The sequence below is a fragment of the Camelus dromedarius genome, chromosome 14 (genome assembly GCF_036321535.1).
Source record: "Camelus dromedarius isolate mCamDro1 chromosome 14, mCamDro1.pat, whole genome shotgun sequence".
In the NCBI taxonomy this organism is placed as follows: Eukaryota; Metazoa; Chordata; class Mammalia; order Artiodactyla; family Camelidae; genus Camelus; species Camelus dromedarius.
The window spans coordinates 40,494,033-40,519,825 of NC_087449.1; the positions used below are offsets into that span (position 1 = coordinate 40,494,033).

At 45.4% G+C, this 25,793-nt stretch overlaps 2 protein-coding genes across 4 annotated transcripts; one reads left to right on the top strand and one right to left on the bottom strand.

The window, feature by feature from the left end:
* The first annotated feature begins 164 nt into the window (after positions 1-164).
* Positions 165-5,913, top strand: SVBP (small vasohibin binding protein). Of its 3 annotated transcripts, none has more exons than XM_064493674.1 (3): positions 165-269; positions 962-1,136; positions 5,491-5,913. In XM_064493674.1, the coding sequence occupies exons 2-3, from the start codon at positions 1,023-1,025 to the stop codon at positions 5,575-5,577; spliced, it is 201 nt and encodes a 66-aa protein (XP_064349744.1). In that variant the 5' UTR covers positions 165-269; positions 962-1,022; the 3' UTR covers positions 5,578-5,913. The 3 variants fall into 3 exon arrangements, with proteins under 3 accessions (XP_064349744.1, XP_031320803.1, XP_010995222.1); XM_031464943.2 differs by having other exon boundaries at positions 169-269; positions 987-1,136; XM_010996920.3 differs by lacking the exon at positions 165-269 and adding an exon at positions 485-659 and having other exon boundaries at positions 987-1,136.
* A 2,152-nt stretch (positions 5,914-8,065) lies between these two features.
* On the bottom strand, positions 8,066-25,381 carry TMEM269 (transmembrane protein 269). Its single transcript, XM_010996926.3, is given in 9 exon segments — positions 8,066-8,681; positions 12,403-12,603; positions 13,219-13,362; positions 14,027-14,124; positions 17,777-17,915; positions 20,833-20,941; positions 22,100-22,134; positions 22,137-22,206; positions 25,373-25,381. Coding segments are annotated over 9 exon segments (942 nt in total). The 3' UTR covers positions 8,066-8,544.
* Between the last annotated feature and the right edge of the window lie 412 nt (positions 25,382-25,793).

Here is a 25,793-nt window from a genome sequence, read left to right on the forward strand (position 1 = left end):
CAGCCCCAGCCCCAGCCCCAGCCCCAGCTCCAGCCCCAGCTCCAGCCCCAGCTCCAGCCCCAGCTCCAGCCCCAGCTCCAGCCCCAGCTCCAGCCCCAGCTCCAGCCCCAGCGCCCGGGCGTCCGGACCGCCGCTTTGCGCACGCGCGGTCCTTCCTGTGGGCGGGGCCTCGGCGCGCCGGACTGCCCCCCGCCTCCGGGCCCCGCCCCGTCGCGCCCCCGTCCCCGCCCAATCCCAGGCGCGGCGGGCTCTGGACTCCAGACCCGGAGGTAGGGAAAGGCTAGGGTCCCCGCGTGGGGCCTTGTCCGCGACACGGCGGGGCCCCGGGACCCGAGGCTGGGGAGGGAAGGCGCCGACTCCCGGGCGTCGCCCGCCTCCCGCCGCCATTTTGCACCGGAAGAGGGCAGCGGCAGGCGAGGCGCTCCCCCGGGGCCGGGCTTGGGCCCAGGGCGGGGCGGCGGCGGAGGGCGGGCCCGGCCGGCCTAGCCGGGCGGTAGCTGCCCGGGAGGGAGGGGGTGGGAGAGCGCTGGACCGAAGGCCGGAGACCGCGAGTTTCGGGTCCCCGCGGTCCTGCCTGGACTTCGGCCGGCTGGTCCCCCCTGGGCCGCGGTGGCTTCTGTAATTCCAGCAGACCCACCCTGGATGCGGCGCTCCACAGTGTATGAACCGCTTTCACAGGACTCTTATCGTTTGGTCCTCACAGGGCAGCTCGTGGAAGGGGTCCAGGGAGTGGACTGTAGTTCCATTTTGCAGATAGAGAAAACTAAGGCTCAGAGTGGGAAGGAGATTTGCCTAGGGACGCGCAGCGAGGTGGTGGTAGTGAGACTCAGGTCTTACTCCAATGCAGTGTGCCCTTTCCCCCGGGTCCCTCTACCCCACCTGCCAAAGGAAGGGGCTGAGGTAGGATATTAGGCGAATGACAGGCAGTTCGTTCCTTCGTCCTTTCTTTTTCGTTTTTTAGATCAGCCTCCTTCTGTGCTATACAGGTCAGAGCTGACTAAGAAGCGCTCAGAAGCCAAGTCATGGATCCACCTGCACGGAAAGAAAAATCCAAAGTTAAAGAGCCTGTCAGCAGAGTTGAGAAGGCCAAGCAGAAATCAGCCCAGCAGGAGCTGAAGCAAAGACAAAGAGCAGAGGTGAGATTAGGGAGGTATCTACCTGTACTCTGCTGGAGATGATGCTGGAATAGAGAAATAGGAGAGGAGAGCTGTGATGGGGAGCCCCACCTGCTTCCAGGCAAAACAGGTGTTCTCCCAGGTTTCCAGAGGAGATCACTCAGGTCCTGATGAAGAGGTGGCAGCTCAGAGTCACATGCCAAGTGTCAGAACCCTGACCAACCAGTACCAGGTCTCCAGATGACTCCTGGTGCAGAGCTTTTGTGGTAGGGACCTGAGGGAAGGAAGAAAACAGAAAGAAGGGGTCCTGTAAGGGAGTGAGAGAGAGAGCAGGTGTCAGACATCCCCTAGTACGGATGTTCTGAATTTGGTCTGGAGAGTAGCTGCTCATAACCAGGAAGTAGAGTCCTAAGCTCTACACACAGCACTGTGTTCCTTTGTTCACTCTGCACCTAAAATCAACTTGGCTGTTTATGTATTTGATTTGAGTATTTAATATCAGAAAAAAAGTCTGCTGCAGTCTTTTCCCTTTTTTGTTTTGTTTCCCTTTTTTTCCCCAGAGATTTTAAAATACAGAAAAACAGAACATTATAACTAACACCTGGGTACTCAGCACCCCAGATTGGTAGTGGTTAACATTTTATCATATTTGCCTGGAGTCTTAAATAAGATCAATAAAAATTACATATAAATATGAAGTCCCCTTTTTCCATTTTCTGTCTTATACCCTTTTTCCTCTCCCTATTTGCAACCCTGTTTTTTTATACTTTTACACTCAAATATATTAATAGCTATTCTTGAACAATACAGTGTTCTTTTGTTTTAAAAATTTTACATTGAGGGGAGGGTATAGCTCAAGTGGTAGAGAACGTGCTTAGCATGCATGAAGTCCTGGGTTCAATCTCCAGTACTCCCTCTAAAATTAAATAAATAAATAAACCTAACTACCACCATCCCCCCCAAAAAATTTTTTTAAAACTTACATTAATTCCATATGTTTTGTTTTGCATTTTGCTTACACTATGTTTTTTAGAACTATTCCTGTCAGTGTAGGAATCTGGCTAACTCCTCAGCACTGCTTATAGTAGTCTGTTTTATGAATCCACTTTAGTACATTTACCCAGGCCTTCAGTGATGGATATTTAAATAATTTATAGGGCATTTAAATAACAATTTTTGCTATTACAGACAATACGGAAGTGAAAACCTTTTAGTTGTCTCCTTTGGCACATGTGCTAGAATTCCTGTAGGGCATATACATAAATTCTAGGAGTAGAATTACTGGGTACATTTTCAAATTTACTAGATGTTGCCTAATTATTTTCAAAGAAATTGTACAAGTTTGCACTTCTTCTCATTCCTCACTTCTTTTCCAACACTTGATAGTGTCAGACTTTAAATTTTTGTTAATATGATCCACTCACTAAACAAACATTCATGAGATACATGACTGGACCAGGCAGGGAAGAGTCCCTGCCTTCATGGAGCTTGCAGTCAGTCGGGGAGGCCGACAGAAACATAAGAAGTAAATTTAATAGTGTGTTTGAAGTTAACTCATAAACTGAAAACTGCCTTTGGATTCAGGCAGACCATCTGAGAGCTGTGGACCTCGGTTCTAACAGCTTGTTCCCCTCTTTCCTTCACCTCCCCGTCCTCACCTGGATCCAGGCCCCTAGATGATTTGGCTGCATCGTGCTTTGGTGAAAGTTGGAGGGCCGCTGTAAGAAACAGCCCTAGGAAACTCCTTTGTGCACACTGCAGCAGTAGATGTTGTTGAGGACATTGTTCACGTGACACCCTGCCATGAGGTTCCACAGGTTAGACTTCTTTGTCTGACTTCAAATCCCAGCTCCTCTGTAAATTCCAGTTCTTCCCAGGTCCCCTTGTACCAGCTACTGAACCTCTCTGAACCTCAATGCCTCCTTGGTAAAACGAGGATGGTAACATCAGCCTCACAAGATCGTGGTAAAGAACAGAAGTGTTGTATGTAAAGCAGTAGGCACAGGGCCGGGCCTGGGGAAAGCGCCTGGATATGGCAGCGACTGTTACGGGGAGTCCCTGTGCCTTACTGTGCGGCCTCTAGGTGAATTATGCTGACTTGCTGAGATGTCGTATTGGACCTGCACTCCCGCAGCTGCTGGCACTTGTTGAGCTCCTCAGATGTGCCAGGCACGGGGCCAGCCTGCACAGGCATGACCACATGTAATCCTCACATCAGGATTATTGTATTATTGTTGCTCCCACTTTGACCTTTGAAGGGAGACAGAACGTACCTGATCTTGTAAGGTAGAAGGTGTTAGCATCATTTACAGTGAAGTGACATGACCAGAATCCCTAGGTAGTGACGGATTGAAGGGCAGGCTGCAGTCTGAACAGGTCTCCTGACTTTCCTCCCTTGCTTCCTGCTTTGCCTCGCAGCTGTCTTGATGTTTTATCTGTGTTGCCTGGAATGCAATCTCCTAAGATAGGAATGTGACAAGAGCCCTTGTGGGGAGGAAGAGACACAGTTTCCATTCAGTTCTGAAAAGATGCCATATTCCAGAAAGTGAGATGTGAAAGTGAGGGGTGAATGGGAGCAGAGTCCCATTTGGCAGTTGAAGTAGCATTTGGCACTGTTGGTGACCCTTTCCTTCTTGAAAGTCTTTCATTCTGTGGCTTGGACCCCTGACCCATTTTGAGTCTCTCCTTTCTCAGCCATATATATGTATATACTTAATAATATTATATATAATAAATATAAAATGTGTGTGCACTTAAAGAAGATGAATAAAACAATCACCCTTGTACCTACCACCCAACTACAGAAATAGAACATGACCAGTAACTTAGAAGCTCCTCGGGCCTCTCTCACTGGTCACGTCCCCAGCCTTCCCACTAGCAGTGCCCTCCTTCCTTAATTTTATGCTAATCATGCCCTTGCTGTTCTATATTAATTTATTTTCTGTGTGTACCCCTAAATAATATTTTATAGCATAACAATACATTGTCTAGTCCTGCGTGTTTCTGAACTTTATATATGTTACCATATTCCATGACTGACTCTCTTCACTCAGAATCTTTTTTTTAAACCATTCAAATTTATTAATTTATTTGTTTTTATTATGGTAAAATATACATAAAACTTGACCATTTTAACTTTCAGTGTTACACTTTTTGAGAATCATTTGTGTTTTGAAACTATTTTCATCAGTGTGGAATTCCGTTTTCCTCAAAGATTATAGATCTTACCACAATTGTTTAAATTGGGGGGAAAAGATTATAGGATTATTCAAGCTTTCTTTTTAGTCAATTTTGATCTTTAAGTTTTCCAACTTACTGACAGAAAGCTCGTAGGTTTTGTTTTAATCTCCACTGTATCAGCAATTACGTCTTCTTTTTAATTCTTGTACTGTTTGTGCCCGACCAGTCTTGTGGCAGGTTTACAGGGTTTTCTTTAGTATTTTCAAAAACCATTTTGCAGTTTTGGTGATACTCTCTATTGTACATTTGGTTGCTTTTTCATTAATTTCTGCTCTTATTTTGTATTTTCTGTTTGTCTCATTTCTCAGTTCTTTTTCCCCTTCTCTTCTTTTTGATTACTCGAGTTTCATCCCCTAACACAAACACGGCCCTTCTTTTTTTTTCTTCTGGAAGATTTATGGTGTTTCGGGTACTTCGGGGCATTGATTAATTACTGCAAGGGGATCAATAAGGTAGATACTCTATCTACTACCTTTCACCTTAGAATGTCTCTTGCAGTTTTCTTCCCACCCCCCAAACTGCCCGCCCTAGGTCATTTTCCTCCTGCCTCCTCCTGGACTGTTGTAATAGATGTCTCCTAAATGCCGATAATCTCTCTTCCCAGACTCCATCCCTCACATAGTCATGAGTAATCTTTCCAAAGCACAGATAGAATCAAGTTGCTTCTCTGCACATTTGTCTTTGCTGGTTCTCTAGAGTTGGCCAGATGAAGTCCAGATTCCTTGGCATGGCATTTAAGGCCCTAACATACTTTTCTTGCTTTCTCCAGCTCCCTAAACCCCACTCTATGATATCTTTCATATTAGCATACTTGAAATTTCCAGAAGTAATCCTGTGCTTTTCCATTATATTTATTTAATCATAATATCCACTCCCCCATCCCCTTTCATGTCCCTTCCTCAATCTCTACCTGTTCAAACCCTACTGATGCTTTAAAGGCCACATCAAGCCACCTGCCTCCCAGCTTCTTTCCCGATTCCCCGGTGGACTTAACATCATCTACCCCTCCGGTTCCTTTATCACTGCCCCTGCTTTACTGATGCAGTTCTGGCACTTTGAAAGGGCACAGCCAGTTGTGTCTGAAGGTACGCTGAGCAGCTGTCTCCATTGCTAACATATCTTTTCTCCCATTCAGATCTATGCCCTCAACAGAGTCATGACAGAACTGGAGCAGCAGCAGTTTGATGAGTTCTGTAAACAGATGCAGCCTCCTGGAGAATGAGCTACCCCTGTGTTCACAATAGATGGGACCCTGGAGGCTTGCTTTGTGAACCTGTTACCAGTTTTAAGCTGAGATGGCCCATTTGGAGCCTTACACAACTAGGCAAGAAGACATTTGTGTTATTCCTAAAACTGGATAAATCTGAATTCCTATATGTAACTTCTGCTTCACCGGTTCCTCCAATTGAATTGGCCCATTGCTTGCTGAAGAGACTTGTTCTGTTCTTCCAAGACAATAGACACTTTTTTTTAAACCTTTTCTATTGTTTGAAAAAAAAAATCAGTGTTTCTTGTGAAACTGTAAATCTCCAAAAGTACAAATAAAATACTAATTAAATGTTGGTTTGCTCATACTTTAGTTTGGGAGTCCCTACCCACAGAAAGTGGAGTCAAAAAGAATGTAGTAGGTAGGAAAAGTTGAGGTGAGCAGAGGGAACCGTTTTTCCATCAGGAGGGGAGCGGAGAGGAGAGGAAGAACAGGACTGCTTCCAGATTTCATTCTTCCTGGGGCCAAAGCTCTGCAGACCCTACAGAGCCTAACTTTAGCCACACAGGTATAAATATGTGATCTCTACTCCCACATGAGCCACTACTCAGGCTTAAAGGCTTGAAGCTGGGATTCCTGTCACCCTGTGAATGTTGACCTCTAGCAGCAGGCTTGTACCAACAGAGGGAGGGGACTGAGGCACTTTGGGTTTTTCATTTGGGGGGCTACCTTATCAGGCGTAGAAGCAGAATATGCATGGAAATGAGGCAGATCACTCAGATGGGGCACAAGAGCCAACACTGCCACCCCCCGTTACTCTCCACGTTGGAAATACCTGTACTTTTCCTACTCAGAATATCTCAAGCGATTCCCATCTCTCTGTCTCCCTGCTGCTTGGAAGTCACTGAGATTTCTGTTCCCATTGCTCTGCTTGTGTTTTAGGAGTAAACTCGCATTAAGGAACTTGTTACCACTGTGAAGAATGTGTTTTTGAAAGCCGAAGTTAAAGTTGAGGATAATCATTACATAGATTATCCCCATAAATGGTAATTAGATTCTAGTGTCCTACTGAATTTGGGCTGAATGGGGATTTTTCAGTTTGTGTTTTGGAGAAACGGGGATTTGGAGTGAGCTGTCATCATAAGCCTCAGGAAATGATGCAGTATGCTGGAAAGAGCACAGTTTGGGGAGCCAGATGACCTGGGGGCAAATACCATTTTTACTACATTGGATTAACCTCTTAAAGCCTCACTCTGTAAACAAAGTGCAATTTACACATCCAAATGTGCATTTTCCCTTTCAAAGCAGTCCTCTCGGGAATCTACATATTTATTTTAGCTCTGCTGCTATGGCTCAAAGTGAACATGGAAATCCTCTTTCAGAATTGCATCTTTTTCTTTTGAATGTAGTTCAAGTTTTAGAAGTAGCCAGAAATCATGTGAGGTCAAATCTGATAGCTAATGTGGTTTTGGTTTAAGAAGAGGACATCACTGGCTAATATTAAATATTAAATTTTTGGACTAAATTTGGTTGATTCAGAGTAAAGTAAGTATTTTTTGAGTACCTCCTATATCTAGGCACTGTGCTAGGTGCTAGCCTCTAAGAGTTTATGTGAAGACAGTTCTCAAACCGGAGTTCCTAAAATGTTTTGATGAAGGATAACATCAGTGAAATGAGGGTTTGGCATTGAAGGACATCACACTGAAATGTCTGTTGTGTATCTGTATATTTGCACAATGTCTATGCCCATGTATATTTGTAAGATTCTTACTACATTATAGTAACCTTGTATGTAACTCACCAGAATGCATAAGGAAATCAATTTATCTACAAAGTAAGCATTTTTGAGTGCTAGGCCCTGTGGCAGGCAGCAGAAATATGAAAATGTAAGCTGAAGGAGCTTAAAATTTGGTGGGATACAGACAGAGTCATCTAACCATGAAAAACTGTCAGTGGTGTAACAGAGATACGAACAGAATGCAGCGAAGAGGAGGGTGCTGTGTGTTCCTCTAGAACCAGATCATAGCAATGTGGACTTCACTTTTATTTTTTAATTTAATTTTAGATGTAATGTATATTTGCCATATACATTGTCCTGCAAACTTCAGAAAGTTAGGCCTGAGGTAAAGGTGCTCTGGTGCCCTAGAGGAAAGGACAGAACTAGCCAATAGTCCTCTGGTCCACTACGTGAGGTGGCAAGTCCAGGGGCAGTGCTGGGCATGGCTTTCAATGGGCCTGAGTTCTTTGCCAGGTGCAACTTTAGGGTTCCATACAATTCTTTTTATTTCTATTCAATGTGGATTTTAAAATATGATGTGCCATTTGAATACCTGAAGTTCAGTATATTAGAGCTTAGGGGAAAAAAATGCATAATGAGATCCTGGAAACCAGATGATGCCCTCGAGATGCCAATGAATCTAACCTCTAAACAAAGCAAGAGGCAGAAGCCTTGACTATGGAATTACAGAATTTTAAGTTACAAAATCCTACAGACAAAGTGGGCAACGTGATGGTCCTGCTGTTAGCTCTGCACTACAGGCCAGAGTCTGCACGTTTAAGGAACACGTTAGTAAGCCCCACCTCACCACTAGAGTAATTACAGTTTGGCAGGGCCAGGGTGGAGGCTATACCAGTTCTGAAGGGTTTCACTCATTTCCAAAGAATTAATCTTGGTGCACAAAGTGACCCAGCTGATAACAGAGCTGGAACTCAAACCTGGGTCAAATTCAGCTTGGAAAAAATTCTGTTCTGTATGACATAAACAACTACTGTCCCCAAGGGATTCAGAACCCTGAATAAAGAGGAAGAAGTAACGGCCGCTGGCCCTACTGTAGGTTGCTCGGGTTCAAGGCAACATGTATTGAGCACATGCACAACAGAGGGACAAGGCAAAGATTTAGTGAGGATAAGGCAAGGCTTGGCCCAACATGCTGGCAGAGACCCCACCGAGGCCAGTGGGAGAGTGGAAGCGGGTAGAGCTGTTTAGTATCTTCGGTGCTGTAGCCTAAGACATGCTGCCTTGCCCCACAGAGCATCTGGAAAGAAGATGTAGGAGAGTGACCACATCAGGCAGTAAAAAGCGGTTAGCGAGAATGGAGACAAAAACAGCATGATGACACCTGGAAGAAGAAAAGAGGCAAACACTCAATTTTTACGAAGCCCTCTTACATGTATTTTCCACCCTCTACTCTCCCATCCCCATCCTTCCAGCCTTCAGTTTTCACTCATAGTGCCTAAGATACTAAAACCAATGGCACATGAGCCTGCCTTTACGAGGTTTGTCTGTGCGTAACTAGAAAATTAATTCTAATGTAATCTCAGGTTCCATTTTGTCAAATTCAGATCAGAAATCACTCTTAGCCAAGAATAAATATGAGTAGCCCAGATGTCTTGTTAAAAAAAAAAGAAAAATATTCATAATTGTTTCAAGTTTAACATGTGATATGGGCCAATACAATATTATACTCACGCAGAAAAGAGTTAACCTAGCAGGCCTGCAACTGCTATCCTTAGAGAGGCCTGCTTGCAAGGTGGGCAGAGGCCTGGAAACGAGAAGTAAATAGTTCTCTACACTGATAAAACCGAGAAGAGTGGCTCACTGTGCTTAGACTGTTTATAGAAGCAAGGTAGTTAATGTGGAGCGCAGACTTCCTTCTGTGGAAGTCTGGAATTTTGGTACATGCTAGGCAGAGGAGACTTATGTGTCCGGCCCCTGTAAATACCTTCAGCACTGAGTCTCTAAAGAACTTCCCAGTAGGCAGACCTTCAGAAGTTGTGTCACAATTCAGTGCTGGAGAATTAAGTGTGTCCTGTGTGACCCCATTGGGAGAGGACTTTTAGAAGCTTGCGCCTGCTTCCCTCCAAACTTCGCCCCTTTCTACCTTCCCTTGGCTGATTTTGCTTTGTATCCTTTTGCTATAGTAAATTTATGCTATAAGTATGACTATCTGCAGAATCCTGTGAGTCCTCCTAGAGAATCACTGAACCTGGAGGTGGTCTTGAGGGCCCAACACAATTTGAATCTCAGATTCACCACTGAAAGGCAAAAGGGCACTAACATTTGTGGAAGATCTACTTTGTGCTAGACATTCTGCCAGGTATGGTACAAAAATTACTTTATGTACATTTCACAGCTATCCTGTGATTTAGAATTAAGTCTTTTTCAGATAAGGAAACAGGATGTAACCTGCCCAAGACCCTGATTCAATCCCATGTCTGTCCAACTCTTAATAACTAGACACTTACACTGCTTCAGAAAGCTCAAAAGGAGGGTGGGAGAGTATGACCCACAGCATGCCCATGGGAATAACCACCACGTGCTCAAGAGAAACCAGAACTCGTGCTCTGCCAGAAGACCACTAAGAAGTGGTCTTAAGAAGCAGTTACAGGAAGTTCCTGAAGCTTTGGAATATGGCATCAAGAGAACAGTCATTGACCTGTTGCATCAATGAGATAATATTTTAAACCAGAGTTGTCCTGGAAAAAGGTCTTAGCTAGGCCAGCTTCTCAGATGTACAGAGCTCTGTTGGGGAGAAGGGGCTTCAGTCTAAACAGGTGACTGGCTGCACTCCAGGCAAGAGGAATATCTACAGCAGGCATTCTGAAATGTATCTAGTAGGGCTCCAGTATCAACTAGTGTCAAGTCTGTGAGGTGCAGCTCCCTCCTTTATTCACATAGCACAGACGATACAAGGAAGGCTAAGGCCAAGTGCACAGCTTATTGTGAGAAGAGAGGATCGGTGGTGTCCACAGGAGCAAAGAACATGGTGGGAAATACTGTTGCTATGAGATAAGAGAAGGGCAGGTGGAGGGAAGAAGAGGGCTAGAAATTTCCATTTAAAGGATACATCTGTGCCAGAGGATTTATATACATTGTCTCATTCAGTTTCAAGAATCCTGAATTGGCTTGCTTTCCCAGATGAAGAAAACTGCAGAAGGGTAATTAACCCAAATTCATGCAACTCTTATGTGCTGGGGGTAGAACTTGAACTCAGGTCTCTTTAGCTCCAAACCCAGACTCTTCTCACCCCAATTCTGCCTCTGCCAACTGGGGCACAGGAGGAGCCAGCGCCTAGAGATTGGACAGGGTTGTTGGTCTAATGCTACAGAACAAAGGGTGGGAACCTAAAGGGGAGGGTCAGGAGGGAACCCAGGACCCTGCAAACCCAGTGGACCCACAACGAGGGAATACAGAAAGAAACTCAGCATCCCCATAGATGTTTGTCTTGTTTACATGAGCACATTTCAAAGAAGAAAATTTGATATTCCTTGAAGAAAGCCCTAAGTCAGGGGAAACTCTAGGAAGGCCTCTGCCAGGGCCCCAGTGTGACCAGGACCTCAGCGCCTGGAACCCATCACTCAGTTGCTATAGCCCAGAACCTGCTTCCTTGATATGAATCCTATTTCCAACATTTATATCAAATCTCTTCATCCCCACCACCACCATCACCTCTTATCTGATGAAAGGCTGGTTTTTCTCCCTCCTTTCTCAGTCTCCTACAATCTATTCTCCACTTTGTAGTCAAAGTGATCATTGAAAACTATCACACAGAAATCCCTTCAGATGCTTCTCATTTGCCTGCAGGACCAAATCCTAAATCCTGCCCGGTCTGCCCACATCACTGGTCTCAGTCTGTCACCAGCCCCTCGCTCAGCAAGTCCAGCCGCACTGCTGCTCTAACGCTTTCTTGCCTCCGAGCATTCACAAAATTCTGTTTCCTCTTCTGAACCACCCCTCCCACCACTTGGCCAACCATCTTGCAGGTGTCCCATATTTTTTATTTTCTTCCAGTTTTGTTGTGCTATCATTGATATATAACATTGTATTAGTCCAAGGTGTAACAGCAATTTGATATTTGTGTATATGGCAACCTGATCACCATAATAAATGTAGTTAACATCCATCACCTCACATAGTTACAAAATTTTTTCTTGTGATGAAAACTTTTAATAGCTACTCACGTGGCAACTTTTGAACAGATGATACAGTATTGTTAACTGCAGTCAGCACGCTATACATTATATGTCCAGAACTTGTTTATCTTATAACTGGAGTTTTTAACCTTTTGACCACTTTTACCTGGGTTTCATTTAAATGTCACCTCCTTAAGGATCCTTTCCTACCCTTTAGGCATCCCAGTCTAAATCAGGTCACCCTCTGATGCCCTCTGAGAGCACCCTGTAGTTTCACAACACATCAAAACTATATATTTTATAGATAAACAACAAGTTTATACTGTATAGCACAGAGAAGTATATTCAATATCTTGCAGTAATCTATAATGAAGAAGAATATGAAAGGGAATATATGTATGTGTCTGTTTGACTGAAACATTATGTGGTACACCAGAAATCGACATGACATTGTAAACTGGTTGTACTTCAATAACATTAAGAAATTCAAAAAACAAAAACTATATATTTTAGTTACTTCTGCCATGATTTGTTTGGTATCTGTCTCCCCTACAGGACTGTAAATCCTGACGTGTTTGTCTAGTTCACCGTTTTGACTCCTACTACCTGGCATATGATAGGTGTTCCCTAAATTTCTGTTCAGCTTAATAACATCCAACAAATATTTATTGAGCATCTACTGTGTGAGTGGCACAAGCCTAGGTGCTAGGGATTATAGCGCGAATAAAAGCGATTCCTCCACTGGGGTCAGGTTTAGTGTGTATAGGCAATAAACAAGTAAATACATGTCAGGTGATGATCAATTCTATGGAAAAAATAAAGCAGGGTGAGAGAGACAGGGAATGCTGGGTGAGATACAGGGTGGCAGTGAACAGCAGTGATAATAAAGGACCACTAGTGACATATGAGAGCAGTATTTTCACTCACCTCCCAGATAGACCATTTTTTTCCAGTTCTCAGACTCCAGGATTTCGTCATGTGGGTAGTAGCTCTGATCCATCATGAACAGAATCATGAGACAGGCCATGCAAGAGAGAATGAACGTGTTGCCGTTGGTCAGAAGGGAGGTGGAGGCCAAAACACAGGAAGCATAGGGGCAGGGTAGACCCTTGTATGTGAAAGGAATGCCTGCCAGGAAAAGAAGATGGGGTGAGCTGCTTCCCACTGCTCCAAACCATGCACAAGAAGCAGCCTTCTCTCTTTGAGTCTTCTCTGCCCCACATTCCAAACCCCCTTAATCCCAGGGCAGTGCACATCTGTAAAGCACTTAGTTATTCCGAGACGACAGGTGGGCTTTGCACTCTATCCCCAAGGTGAAGCTGGAAGCTAGGACCAGGCCTATGTCCCAGCCCCTATGGAGCCTCTGTAGAAGGGTCCTTTGAGACCATTTAGTCTGCGCCTGCAATCCCTTGCCATGTGACCTCAGGCAAGGCAATCGCCCTCACCAGAGCTCAGTTTCTCCACCTAGTTTTAAAGCCTGTGAATCCATATGCTCCATCCAAAGGACACACAACAAGAAAAAGGCACAGCTGGTCCAAGAACCGAGGGCTCCCGCCCACTAGACCAGGGCTCTGCCAGTGCAGCTTGCGGTCTCCAGTGGGCCTGGAGCAGGGGAGAAGGAAGGAAGGGGGTGTCCATAAAAGGAAGGAGAGGAGTCAATTACTGCACCCCAGGCTTCTGGCACCAACAACTCCTCCCCTCCATGATGCCAGACCCTCAGCCATAAGGCTGGCTTCCACTCACCAGTTGAATAAAAACAGAGGCGGAAGGAAATAGCTAACACATAGATGATGGCGAGGAACCCATTCAGAGGCCCATCCACGCCTAGAAGCAGGGCTGATGCCAGGCCAAAGGTGGTGAAGACAGCAAAGTCATTCAGCTCAGCTCCTGCTCCAGAAGGCCAAGGTTAGAACTTACAGTCATATGTCTTGTACATTAGTCCCCCCTGGTGGGGGTCTGGAGTGTGACAAGCAGGATCCCAGAGGGCAACAGCTGCTCTCCTCTGGTCTCTAGGTCAAAGACTAGAGTGTCCTTCTAAGCTCTGCCTCAAACTGACCATGTGGCCCCAAGCAAGCCTTTCCCTGTCTAGGTCTTAGTTTTCCCATCCTTAAACATGCAAATGTTGGAACTCAACTGGGAACAAATTGATAAGCTATGAAACTCTTTTTTCAAGTAAAATCTTACATGGAAATATTTTTACTGTATTTTAAACCAGCTGCTCTGCTTGGGGTAACTTTTCATTTCCCCACTCCCCCATTACCACAACCACCACTCCCAGTCCCAGATCGGCCCTGAAGAGGGAGGCAGGGCAGATTAGGAAACTGAAAGCCAGGACAAGGACAGCCAGAGATCAATAGGTGAGCCAGCAGAGGACCTAGATCTGGACTGTGGGGCTCACAAACTCCTGTCCTAGGGCTGCCTCTGCTATACTCAGAGGGATGCGAACAGGACTGGAGACTGATGAAAGCCCGCTGGATGTTAGAGGATGGAGGAGCTGACCTGAATGGGTGCTCCCGGGGTCAGGGAAGACGAGTCTGAGGCCTGGACTCACCTGACTTGGAGCAGATGTTGAGGTGTCTGGTCACTGCTCCGATAGCCATGTCTAACAGAAAGCCGACCAAAAGCAACCAGGAGGCGCAGGGGGATTTCCTAAAGTGCAGGCCCACAGCTCTTTCAGAGTCTCCACTGGACTCCACCCTCCCTCCAATATACCAATATGCTTCCCACCGTGCACATATACACACCCCCCTACATGTTCCCCACACTTACATCCTTTCTGATAGATGCTGCTTTACACACCACACACATACACACACACACACACACACACACACACACACACACACACACACACACCTACCTACATCCCTTCCATACCTTCAACCCACAGTCTTACCTGAACCCCCTAGGTAATCACTAAGGTCCCTTTAAACTCTAAGTTCCAGGCATGTTCAATGGCAAGCAGGATCCTAGGCCCTGGCCCAGCCTCTGCAACCATCTCACTGTGAATTCTCAGGTAAATCACCTCCCACTTTCTACAGGCCTCTGTCCCTCCATCTGTAAAATGAGGGGCTTGTACCAAATGATTTCTTTAATACATAGAGGCCTATTTAGATTATCTATTTCTCCTAGTGTGAGTTTTGGTAGCTTATGTCTTCTAAGGAATTGGACTGTTTCATCCAGGCTATCAAATTTGTGGGCATAAATCGTTCACAATATTCCTTTATTATCTGTTAACGTTCATGTAATGATTCCTCGTCTTTCACTTCTGATACTGGTAATTCTCTTCTTCTTGGTTAGCCTGACTAGAGGTTTATCAATTTTGCTGATCTTTTCAAAAAACCAGGCTTTGGTTTCATTGGTTTTATTTATTGGTTTCTTGTTTTCAATTTCATTGATTTCTGCTTTAATTTTTATTATTTCTCTCCTTAGCTTACTTTGGGTTTAATTTGGTCTTCTTTTTCTAGTTTTCTAACATGGAAGTTTACATCATTGATTTTAGATCTTCCTTCCTTTCAAATTTTTCTAAGACTATTTTTTTAGAGAAGTTTTAGGTTTATGACAAAACTGAGAGCAAAAGTACAGAGTTCCCATTTGCACCTTGTCCCCACATGTGCACAGCCTCTCCCATGTTGACAACATCACTCACTAGCCTGGTACATCCTGGTTCCTGGTATGTACCAAGAATGAACCCACGCTGACACATCATAATCACGCAAAATCCATAGTTTACCTTAGGGTTCACTCTTGGTGTTGTACATTCTATGGTTTGCACAAAAATGTAATGACATATCCATCATTACAATATCATATGGAGTACTTTCTTTTTCTTTTTTTTTAAAAATCCTCTGTGCTCTACCTATTTATGTCCTTCCCAGCCCTCCTAGCAACCACTGATCTTTTTATTATCTCTATATTTTTGGAGACATATTTCCCTCACATTGTCTTTTCCAGAATGTCACATAGTTGGAGTCATACAATATGTAGCCTTTTTAGATTGGCTTCTTTCCCTTAATAATATGCATTTAAGGCTCTTCCATGCCTTCTTAGGGCTTGATAGCTCATTTCTTTTTAACACTGAATGATATTTCATTGTCTGGATGTAACACAATTTATTTACCCATTCACCTACTGAAGGATATCTTGGTTGCTTCCAAGTTTTGGCAATTATGAATAAAACATCATAAACATCCACGTACAGGTTTTGGACATAGTTTTAAATTCATTTGGATGAAATACCAAGGAGTGAGATTGCTGGATTATATGGTAAGAGTATGTTTAGTTTTGTAAGAAACTATCAAACTGCCTTCCAAAGTGGCTGTACCATTTTGCATTCCCACCAGCAATGTATGAGAGTTCCAGTTGCTCCGTGTCCTCACCAGCATTTCTTTTTGTTAGTGTTCTGGATTCCAGTCATTCTAATAGGTGTGTAGTAGTATCTCACTGTTATTTAATTTGCATTTCCCTGATGGTATATGATATTGAGTATCTTTTCGCATGCTTAAATGCTATCTGTGTATCTTCTTTGGTGAGGTATCTGCTACAGTCTTTGGCCCTTTTTAAATTGGGTTGTTTTCTTATTATTTAGTTTTAAGCCTTATGTATTTTGCACTATAGTTCTTTATCTGATGTACCTTTTACAAACATTTTCTCCTAGTCTGAAGCTTTTCTTCTCATTCTCTTGATGCTATCTTTTGCAGAGCAGATTTCTTTTTTAAAATATGCATTCAATGCTATAACTTTCCCTCTAAACACTGCTTTCACTGCATCTTACAAATTTTGCTAAGTTGTATTTTCACTTCTTTTAGTTCAAAATATTTTAAAATTTCTCTTGAGACTTCTTTTTTTTTATCATGTATTATTTAGAAGTAAGTTGTTTAACCTCCATGTATTTTGGGGTTTTCTAGTTATCTCTGTTATTAATTTCTAGTTTAATTCCAGAAGAATATCTGACAGCATACTTTATATGATTTCTATTTTATTTGTTAAAGTATGTCTCACAGCCCAGAATGTGGTCTGTCTTAGTGAGCTTGAGAAGAATGTGTATTCTGCTGTTGTTGGATGATATTTATAAATATCAATTAGATCCAGTGGATTGATAATGCTATTCAATTCAACTATATCCTTACTGATTTTCTGCCTGCTGGATCTGTCAATTACTGATAGAGGGGTATAGAAATATCCAACTACGATAACAGATTCATCAATTTCTCCTTGTAGTTCTATCAGTTTTTGTCTCATGTATCTTGATGCTCTGAATAATTTCCAAGGCATCTTTCAGACTCTACATTCAAGGATTCTGTTTCTTTCCAGCACATATTCCCAGACCCCTCTAAAAGCAGCCACCACAATCTCAGGCCAAGCTGCCCTAGGAGCTGCAATGCTTGGGTGGCCCAGCAGAAGCAAACAGAGCCTGACTCCAGACCTCAGCTGTCCCGAAACAAACTTAGCATTTCCTTTGTTGAGACCCATACCTATGTGTCTAAAAGGAATTGGGCCCCCATCATGACATATAACCTACGCTCCCAGAAGATTAGGCTGAACTAAGAAGATGGAGATTTTCAGCTGCAGGTATGCCCCACTTTATGAGGCCCCCAAAACCCAGACTTGGGGAATCATAAAACTTTCAGACTGGAAGGGAACTTAAACATCATCAGGTAAAATCATCTTATTTTACAGATGAGAAACAGATCCAGAAAAGTCACTTGCTAATGGTTATAAGAATCAAACAGATTAGGAGGATGTTATTTGTATTATAAAGGACTTATCTTTAAAGAGCTGATTTCCCAAAGACGTTAAAATATGATTCAATTTATAGAAACATAATTTGCTTACAGCTTTTTTGGGGGGCCATACATAAGTCTCAGAGTTTCCAGAACAGTGTTAATTTCAATTATTCTGCTAGATCATATGCTCTAATTTAAGAATCAAAAAAATTTGATGGTAGGTAGCCTGACTACTTAAGGATTGTGCGAAGGCTGCCAGAACAGAATTGCTTGACTTTCTCATAGAAACCATTCTAGGCTGGCAAAGCTGGAAGGAACTATAGAGATCACAGTGTGAGCTCCTTGTTTTAAAGATGGAGAAACTGAGGCTCAGGATGTGACCTACCCAAGGCCATATCAGGTTGGTGGTAGAACTGAGGCTAGGATCTCAGCCCCTTGACTCCCAACCCACTGCACTTTCTCCTGCCCCCAATTGATCTGTACACCTCAGTGCCCAGCTCTCTAGACTCCCACCTCATTCCCTCATGCCACTGACTCCCATTCTTGGCTAGGAGCTTGCTGGGGCCCAGACCTACTTGCAGAAGCTGCAGAAGATAGAGAAGAGCCCCAGGATCATGTTGGCCAGGGACAAGGCATTGGTAACATCCTTCCAGGAAAATTCATTCATCTGGGGGTGGATGTGATCTTCAGTCAGGAAGAAACTGGCAAGCTGACCTGGGCCCAAGGGGAGAGGAGAAAAGGGTTGCCAAGTTCAGAGAGTCCCAAAAGAGGCCCCCAAGGACCTGGGCGCTCCTGTTCCCATTGACCTCATCCCAGAAGGGCACCCTCCCAACACTGTTTCGCTGGCTGGAAAGAGGAAGGCAGGAGGTAGATGGAGGAGACCTAGGAGGTAAGACAAAGGTGCTAAAGATGAGGGCCTGGGAAAGTCTGACAGCAAAGCGAGTGAACCAGCACAACCATAGCTCTTACCCTTCTCTGATGGTACCCCTTGCCCTACAGCCCAGACCTCCCTCCAACCCATATGCTGACCCTCCTGGCACCCCATGGCTTGGGGTCCAAGGGGTAAGGGCCTTCCCTTTTCTGAGAGACAAGCCTTTCATCATAGAGACCTTTACCGTCGATGAGCTCTCCTTTTTTATTTTAATTACAAAGCTACTTTTAATAGTTTGGGGTAAGTGCCACAGGAATAAAAACACTGGGAAAGGGTAACCCCCTCACCCCCAGGAGTGGCCCGGGGGGAGAGAGGCTACCTGGCAGGAAGGAAGCACAAAGGGCCCACTGCAGACTCAGGCTCCTTTGTCCCGCAGGCCATGCTCACTCCCTCAGAAGGACAGAGCTGTGGCCGAGGTGCCCCAAGGTACTGGTCCTGACAAGCCCCAACAGCAGGCCCAGCTCCAGAAGGGAAGAGATGAGAAACAGAAAATGAATATGGGCAGCACTAAACAGTTCACAGGGCAATGTCACTGCATTCTCTTTTCTGATCCTGACAGCCTCCAGTAATGGTGCTAGCAATCTCCCCATTTCATTGGTGAGGAAACTGAGGTTCAGAGAAATGGAGATATTTGCTCAAAGTCACATATTAGGTGAGTGGAACCTAATCCTGCCTGTTTGATTCTAAATCTGGTGCTTCTTCTGCCAGGCGTATAATCTCAGCAGGAGAGGTCTGTGGGGCAGGGGGCAATGAGGGAGCTCAGATAGCCAGCCCAGGCCTGCCCCGGCCTCCTCACTCCTCCCAGCCTCCCTCAGCAGCAGTGCATTAGCTGGCCCTGCCCATTTTCACAGTCCCTCTGTCTCTGTTTTCACTCTAAGACCAAAGATGTGCACTCCTTACACATAAACTATGTGAAACTTTCTTTTGGAGAAAGAGCCCCAGTGCCCTCTGAAATACTGGTTGTAAACACGCTACCTGCAAACAGCAATTCTGCACGTGAGTAAAATATACAAGTTCTGGGGTGTTTTCATGTCTGTCTTCTCATTAAATCCTTACTCATTTTAGAGTGAGGAAGCTGAGACTCAGCCTCCATACAGTCCCAGGCCCTTTTGGTTTTGGCAAGAGCTAAAACAAATCATGGTTTAAACACTAATTATAGTTTAAACCATAAACACTGCCACCAAGATGTCAGAGGTTGCAAGGGGGCTGTACTTCTAGTTTGGGACTGGGAGTTTACCAGGGCAGCATGGTGGGGCTTACTGCTCCCACAGGCCAGCTTCTTCACCAAGGGGCATCAGAAGCTACACTGCTAAAGCCACTAGGACTCCTGAGACCTTGTCATGCCAGGGCACCTCAAAACCTAAGACAGAAAGCGATGCTTACCAGAGAAATCTGGAAGGAGAGAGGGCAAAGGACTGGATGCACACTCCCACCCCGCAAACTCTTCCCTCCTGGTCTGTCCTGGGTCTCAGGGCTGATCCCACCCAGCAAGACCAAATACTTCTGTTCCAGCCTAGCCCACTGGTGCCTGGAAAAGCAGCATCCTAGCCTCTCAGAGGCAGTTAACAGATGCCTGGGGTATGTCTACCAATTACTAGATACGCCTCATCTGCACTATTTCATAGTTTGGGGGGGTTAATTAATATTCAATTAATTTTCTACTATATTATCTCTTTCAGTCACAAGGCACTTTCACCTCTTTGGTTTCCAATGGCCCTATGAGGTCTGCCAGGTAAGGCAAAGAAGACAGAGAGAGGAAGAACCTTGCTCAAGGTCATACGGGAAGTGGCAAAAGACTTCCAACTTCACCTTACGTGTTCTTTCCTATTTACTCTGCTTTCTTATTTACTCTACTAACCAACAGGACTGATCATTGCATTTGTTGTAAGCTTAGACTGAGGGAGGTGCTGGGGAAAGCCCTTGGTCCCTGCCTTCATGGAACTTATAGTCTATCCAGGAAAACAAGACTCATGCATGCGTGGGAAGACTTACAGACTCAGTTCACAGTGGTAACTCATCTTACAGATGGGGAAACAGGTTTCAGGACAGTTAAGCAACTTGTCCCAGTAATTGGTGGAACCATTTGGAACTGGGCCTCCTCTTTCCCAATTAAATGCTATTTGCAGCAAAATGCACAGGTCCCAGCTGTGAAAGGATGTGGACCTGAGAGTAAGGGCTGTAGAAATTCAGAGAAAAAAAGGAACAATCCATACATTCAGCAAACATTCGGTCTTGGGACACAGAGAAGATTAAGACCTGGTCTTATCTCTCAAAAAGCTCAGTTTAGGGGAGGCATCCAACCCTGAACAGAAAAGAAGTGATGAGGCTGCTAAGGGAGCACAGAAGAGGGACCTCACCTGTCAGGGGTCTCAGAGAAGGCTTCTTAGAAGAGGGGAGTCAGAGCCAGGGCCTTGCACAGCAGTGGCCTGCAGACCAGATCATGTCACTCCCCAGCTCCTTGGAAACCATCAGTGGCTCCCCAGTGCCCTTGGGATGGAGTCCAATTCCTTCATTTGGTATGCAAGTCCTTTGTGAAGAAGCCCTGCTCAACTCTCAGCCTCCTCTCTCTTTTGCCCCTTGACCCCTTCTCTACACCCCACTCTGGTCTTGGATTGGGTGGTGGTCCTCTTGGGAAGCCTGACACCCCTGGCAAGCCTTGAGGTGCTCCTCCTCTGTACTGCCACAACTCCTTGTGCTCACCGTGTGACACTTGGCACTCTGTATTGGCACCGCTTATGTGGTCTTCCTCCTCTACTACAGGGGAAGTAACTTGAGTGCCGACCGAGGTCCCCTGTGCCGGGCATGAGGCCTGACAATAGAAGTTGTTCAATGATTGTTAAATTAATAGAGCACGCCAGTGCTTGCCCGAGATCCTCTCCCTGCACCAAATTACTCAGAGCCTGTCCAGCTTGTCTTATGAGAAGCCTTCTCAAAAAAGCTCTCAACAATCCAGCCCCTTCAACACACCCAGCATCTACCCAACACTTATGATCTTCCATTTACTCATTAAAAAGATTTATTTGCCAATGCCTGCTCTATGCCAGGCCTGTGTGTTCTGGGCACAGTGAGCATCCTCAAGAAGCTGGGAGTCTGGCAGCGGGGGCAGACGTGTGCAGGGACAGTGAAGGCAGTGTGGCAAGTGTTCTGTTAGACAAGGGGGTTGTCTGGTTGCTGAGGATGTCCAGGGGAAGACTAAGGCTGAGGTGGTGGCAGGGGAAGATTCCGCCATTGCAGTATTTAGGGAGGGTCTCTAAGCATCAACAAGGGGGGTACTTCTTGGCAAGGGTGCCAGCACAATACCGATGCAAAGTCGGCAGGGAGGCCACATTTGGATAAGCTGCTGTGACCTTGAATTGCAGCCTGTGGATAGGCAGTGATATAATTTATTTAGTAAGGAGGTGTCTTGGTCACACGCGGGCTGGGAGGGGAGAGACTGAAGAAAAGGAAATGAGCCGCGAGACTGGTGAGTGAGGAGAACGATTTGGGCGAGCAGAAATGGCAGACACTGGGGCTGCTTCCGGAAGAAGAGGGGAGGGTTGAGTATGACTCTGAGATGTCTCAGGAAAGGCTTGGCGGTGTTGGTTCCTTGTCCGGAAACCCTGGCGCATCACTGGAGCGAGAATATTCCAGGTGGTGCTGTCCCGCAGGGGCTGAGCCACAGGCAGAGTCACGCTGGTTAGAGACGCTCTGCCTCCCCATCCCAGCTCCCACTCCCATCCCCATTAGAGGCCAGCATCCCCAACAGAGAGCTCGTCTATCTGAACTAGAGACACCAGGGATTCCCTCCCCGCCCGCCGTTCTGCGCCCAGACCGCGATGACAACCGCGACGCCCCCTCGAAAAGATGGACGAGACAGAGCCGGGGCTCCGCAACCGCACTTTGGCACAGCGCCTTCCCCCAGGGGCGTGGTCACCGACAGCACTGGGGGCAGGCTCACCAGCGATGCTGAAGACCTGAAGACGCTTACCTGGGGACTAGACATTCCTAGGTGGGGTGGGGGCCACACTCTCTCCCCGCTTCCTGTGCGGTGGGCGGGGGCCAGCCCAGGCGAGGGGGAGCCGCGCCGTCCCAAGCCTCTCACCCCTGGCTCTTAGCTCACAATCCCCGGGAGAACAGGGGAGGGGCAACGAGGCTGTAGTTGGCAGGGAAAGGGGCCTCAATTTACAGGGGCGCCCTAGGTCACGAAGTGGCGCGGCAGGCGGAATGGAGGATCTGAGAGGAGGGGACTAGTCTATCATGGCGAGTACGGAAAGGCTTGGCCAGGAAGAGACCAGAGCGCACGGTGTGTGGGAGGTGAGCTGGAAGTGAGTTGGGGGAGATAAGGCTGCAAAGGGATGCTGGGGTAAATTTGAAAATAGTAAATTTTAAGGAGGTACGTGACATGGTCGGGTTGGTTTAGAAAGATTATGTGGCAGCCAATGTTGAGGAAGGCTCTGTAACACTGCGTGAGAGATGAGCAGGGCTGGAGTAAAGACATACTGTTGGACAGCAACAGAAAGGAATGGGAAGAAGTAGCCAGACCAGGAGCCATTGTGGGATGGAATCCCAAGAGTGTGTGTGTGTGTTGGGGTGGTGGTGGGGTGGTTAGAGCCTGTCTGAGGTATCCAGATTTGGCAACTGAAAGAATAGTGTGCCACAGAAAGAAATGTGTTACTACTGGGTAGGATCCCAAGCACCAGTGCTAACACCCACCCCACATTCTCTGACTACCCTATTGCTAAGAGAAGGTGTGGAGCTAGGAGGTCAGGAGACCCTTTGCCTCACCTTACAGCCTGGAGGGGGAAGACGGGTACAGGATCTAGTGTGTCCTGAGTGGCTACCAGCCATCAGGCACTGTGTTCAATGCTTTGCAGACATCATCATCTTACTGGATTTTCTCAAGTGCCCCTGAGGTTAGTATTAGCGTTCCCATTCTCCAGAAGAAATGGGGCATGAGCCGATTTTACTGAAGCTTACACTGTTATTAATTAGTGGAGCTGAGACCTGAACACGGTCTGACACTAAAGTCGCATCTAAGGTGTCTGAGAAACTACGAGGGAGATGCAAGATGGAAGCAACCAAAGCTGTGCTGAGTCCAAGTCCAAGAGTCAGGTCGGCTTCTTTCTATGGTTTGCATTTCTCTTCATTTGTCCAGGCCACATGGACCATTAAAGTGGCAAAATTAAAACTATCACATAATTATATTGCTGGCTTTAACTGTTAACCAGATTTACATTCCAGCTCTAACACTTAGCAGGTGCATAAATTTGAACACATCACTGTAGTTTCCTGAACCTATTTCCTAATCTGTAAAAGAGGATTGCTGTGAGAATTAAATGAGATTACATGAGGTGCTCAGCACAGAGCAGAAGCTCAGTCGTCATCATTATCATTCTAAGGACTTGATCATGCATCTGTTAGCCTGGACATCCCCGCAGCTTCCTTCAGAAGAGAGAGGAAGCAGGGATAGCGAAGAAACACCTTCCTCCCCAACTGCTGGAAGTTTCGAGCTTCCTCCCTTCTGGAGCTCACAGAACAGCAGGGGGCTATGTGCACTTGCACTAACACGGTAGCCACAAGCCACATATGGCTCCTGAGCACTTGAAATGTGTCTAGTCCAAATTGAGACGTGCTGTACATTTACCAGAGTCTGAATAGTTTTTTTTTAAATGCAAAATAACTCACTAATAATTCTTGGTATTACTTGTTGAAATGTTAGTATTTACTAGTATATACTAGGTTAGTGTAAGTGTAAAGTTAATTCCATTTGTTTCTTTTTATTTTATGTAGCTGCTAAAAAATTTTAAATCACACATGTGGTTCATATTCTATTTCTATTAGCTGCATTGCCTTAGATCCTCTGCAGGATGTAAGTAAGTACAGAGCTGCAGATATCCATCCTTTCATCCATTAACAGAGCATTTGTTATGTGCCGGGCACTATGTTAGGTGCTAGGGGTATAGCAGTAAACAAGACCGACACTGCTTCTGCCCTCAGAGAACTTACACTCAAGTATGGGGCAAAGGCGATAATCACTGGTCGTGATAAGTGCTATGGAAATCAAAGCAGAGTCAGAAATATTTCGATGTGAAAGGAGTTGGTACTTCTGTTAGGGTGATCAGTGAAGTGATAATTTGAGCAGGAACCTGAATGATGAGAAGACACAAACCACGTAAAGATCTGAGGGGAATGTTCCAGGCAGATGGAACAGAAAATGCAAAGACCCTGGAGCAAGAATGAGCTTGACGTGTTAAAAGCACAGCACGGTCAGTGGGAACATGGTGAGCACTGAGAATGTGCTCACATTCTCACATGGAACCCTGGCAAGTTTGGACTTTAAGTATAATGAGAAATTTGGGGGTCACTTTTATAGAAGTGTTATAACCTGACTTATAGTTTTAAAAGATGATGCAGTTTCTACGGAAACAGACTGAAGGAGGATGAGAATGGAGACAGGGAGGCAAGTTAGGAGGCTACTGCCTTAGTCCAGACTAGAGATGTTGGACTAAGGAGGGAGAGAGGGGCACAGGTGGTGAGCAGCAGTCAGATTTAGGATGTATTTTGAAGACAGAGCTGAGAAGACTTGCTGATTGGTATGGGAAGAACAAATAGAATCAGGATGATTTAGGTTTTTGGCCTCAGCAGCAGTGTGTACATAGGTACTGATGGAAACAGAGGACTGGTGATCAAACAGATTTGGGGTATAACTCAAGACTCATTTTTGACACGTTAGGTTTGTAATTTACATCAAGTTGGGCTGCTGGATAAATGAAGTCTGCATGAAACTCAGGGAGACATCAGGGCTGGAGACACATGTGACTCAGCAGCATTTGAGTGGCATTTAAAGCCATGGGAAATGATTAGATCACCAAGGAGAGAAAGAAAAGTGGGCCAAGGACATGACTCCAGAGCAGTCCAAGATGCAAGTGTCAGGAGACAGAAAAGATGCAGTCAAAGAAGTAGGAGAATAGCAGGATGGTTATATTCCAAATCAAAATGAAGAAAAAAAGCTTTCAAGTAGTGAGTGGCCCACTGAACCAAACGTTGTTTTGGACTACAGAAATCTAATTACTCCAGGCACTTTAGTAGCTCCTCCCTCTCAAGCTCTGGCTCCTTAAGGGAATGAGCCCTATCTTGCATACGTGTATGTGTCCGGGTTGGGGGCAGGGGCGCTGCACATGGGCTTTAGTGCCAGAGATGTGGGCTCCGTTGCTTATAAGTTGTGTGACCTTAGGTGACTTCTCAGGACCTTGATACATACCCTCTGCATGCTCAGCACTAAATGCTCTTGTGCACTGCTCCTACAGCATCCCATATGCACGTGTTACTCTATCGCTTTTGAATTTTAACTTCTTCGCACTTCTATGGAGAGGTCCTATTTTGTCCTAATCGACCAAAGCAGGTTATTGTTAACGGCCATGGTCAGACGGAATCAAACAGGAATGTCTGAACTTGACTCTACCACTCTGTTTAACTTTGGGCCGCTTGCTTAATCTCTGAGATGCTCCAGCTCTGTAAAACAGGAATACTACATAATACCTCATAGATGGTGGATTATATAAAGATTAAATCAGGTAATGGGTATGCCTGGCAGAATAAAAGCTCACTACACAGTATGCATCATTCTTGTATCTGCAACACCAATACTCTCAACGCTTGTAGATTAATGATACCTTGAAAAG

Bases quoted from the DNA above. Each gene is read 5' to 3' on its own strand.
- SVBP (XM_064493674.1), top strand. From the start codon at position 1,023: ATGGATCCACCTGCACGGAAAGAAAAATCCAAAGTTAAAGAGCCTGTC. The intron at 1,137-5,490 runs GTGAGATTAGGG...TCTCCCATTCAG, and splicing joins AGCAAAGACAAAGAGCAGAG to ATCTATGCCCTCAACAGAGT.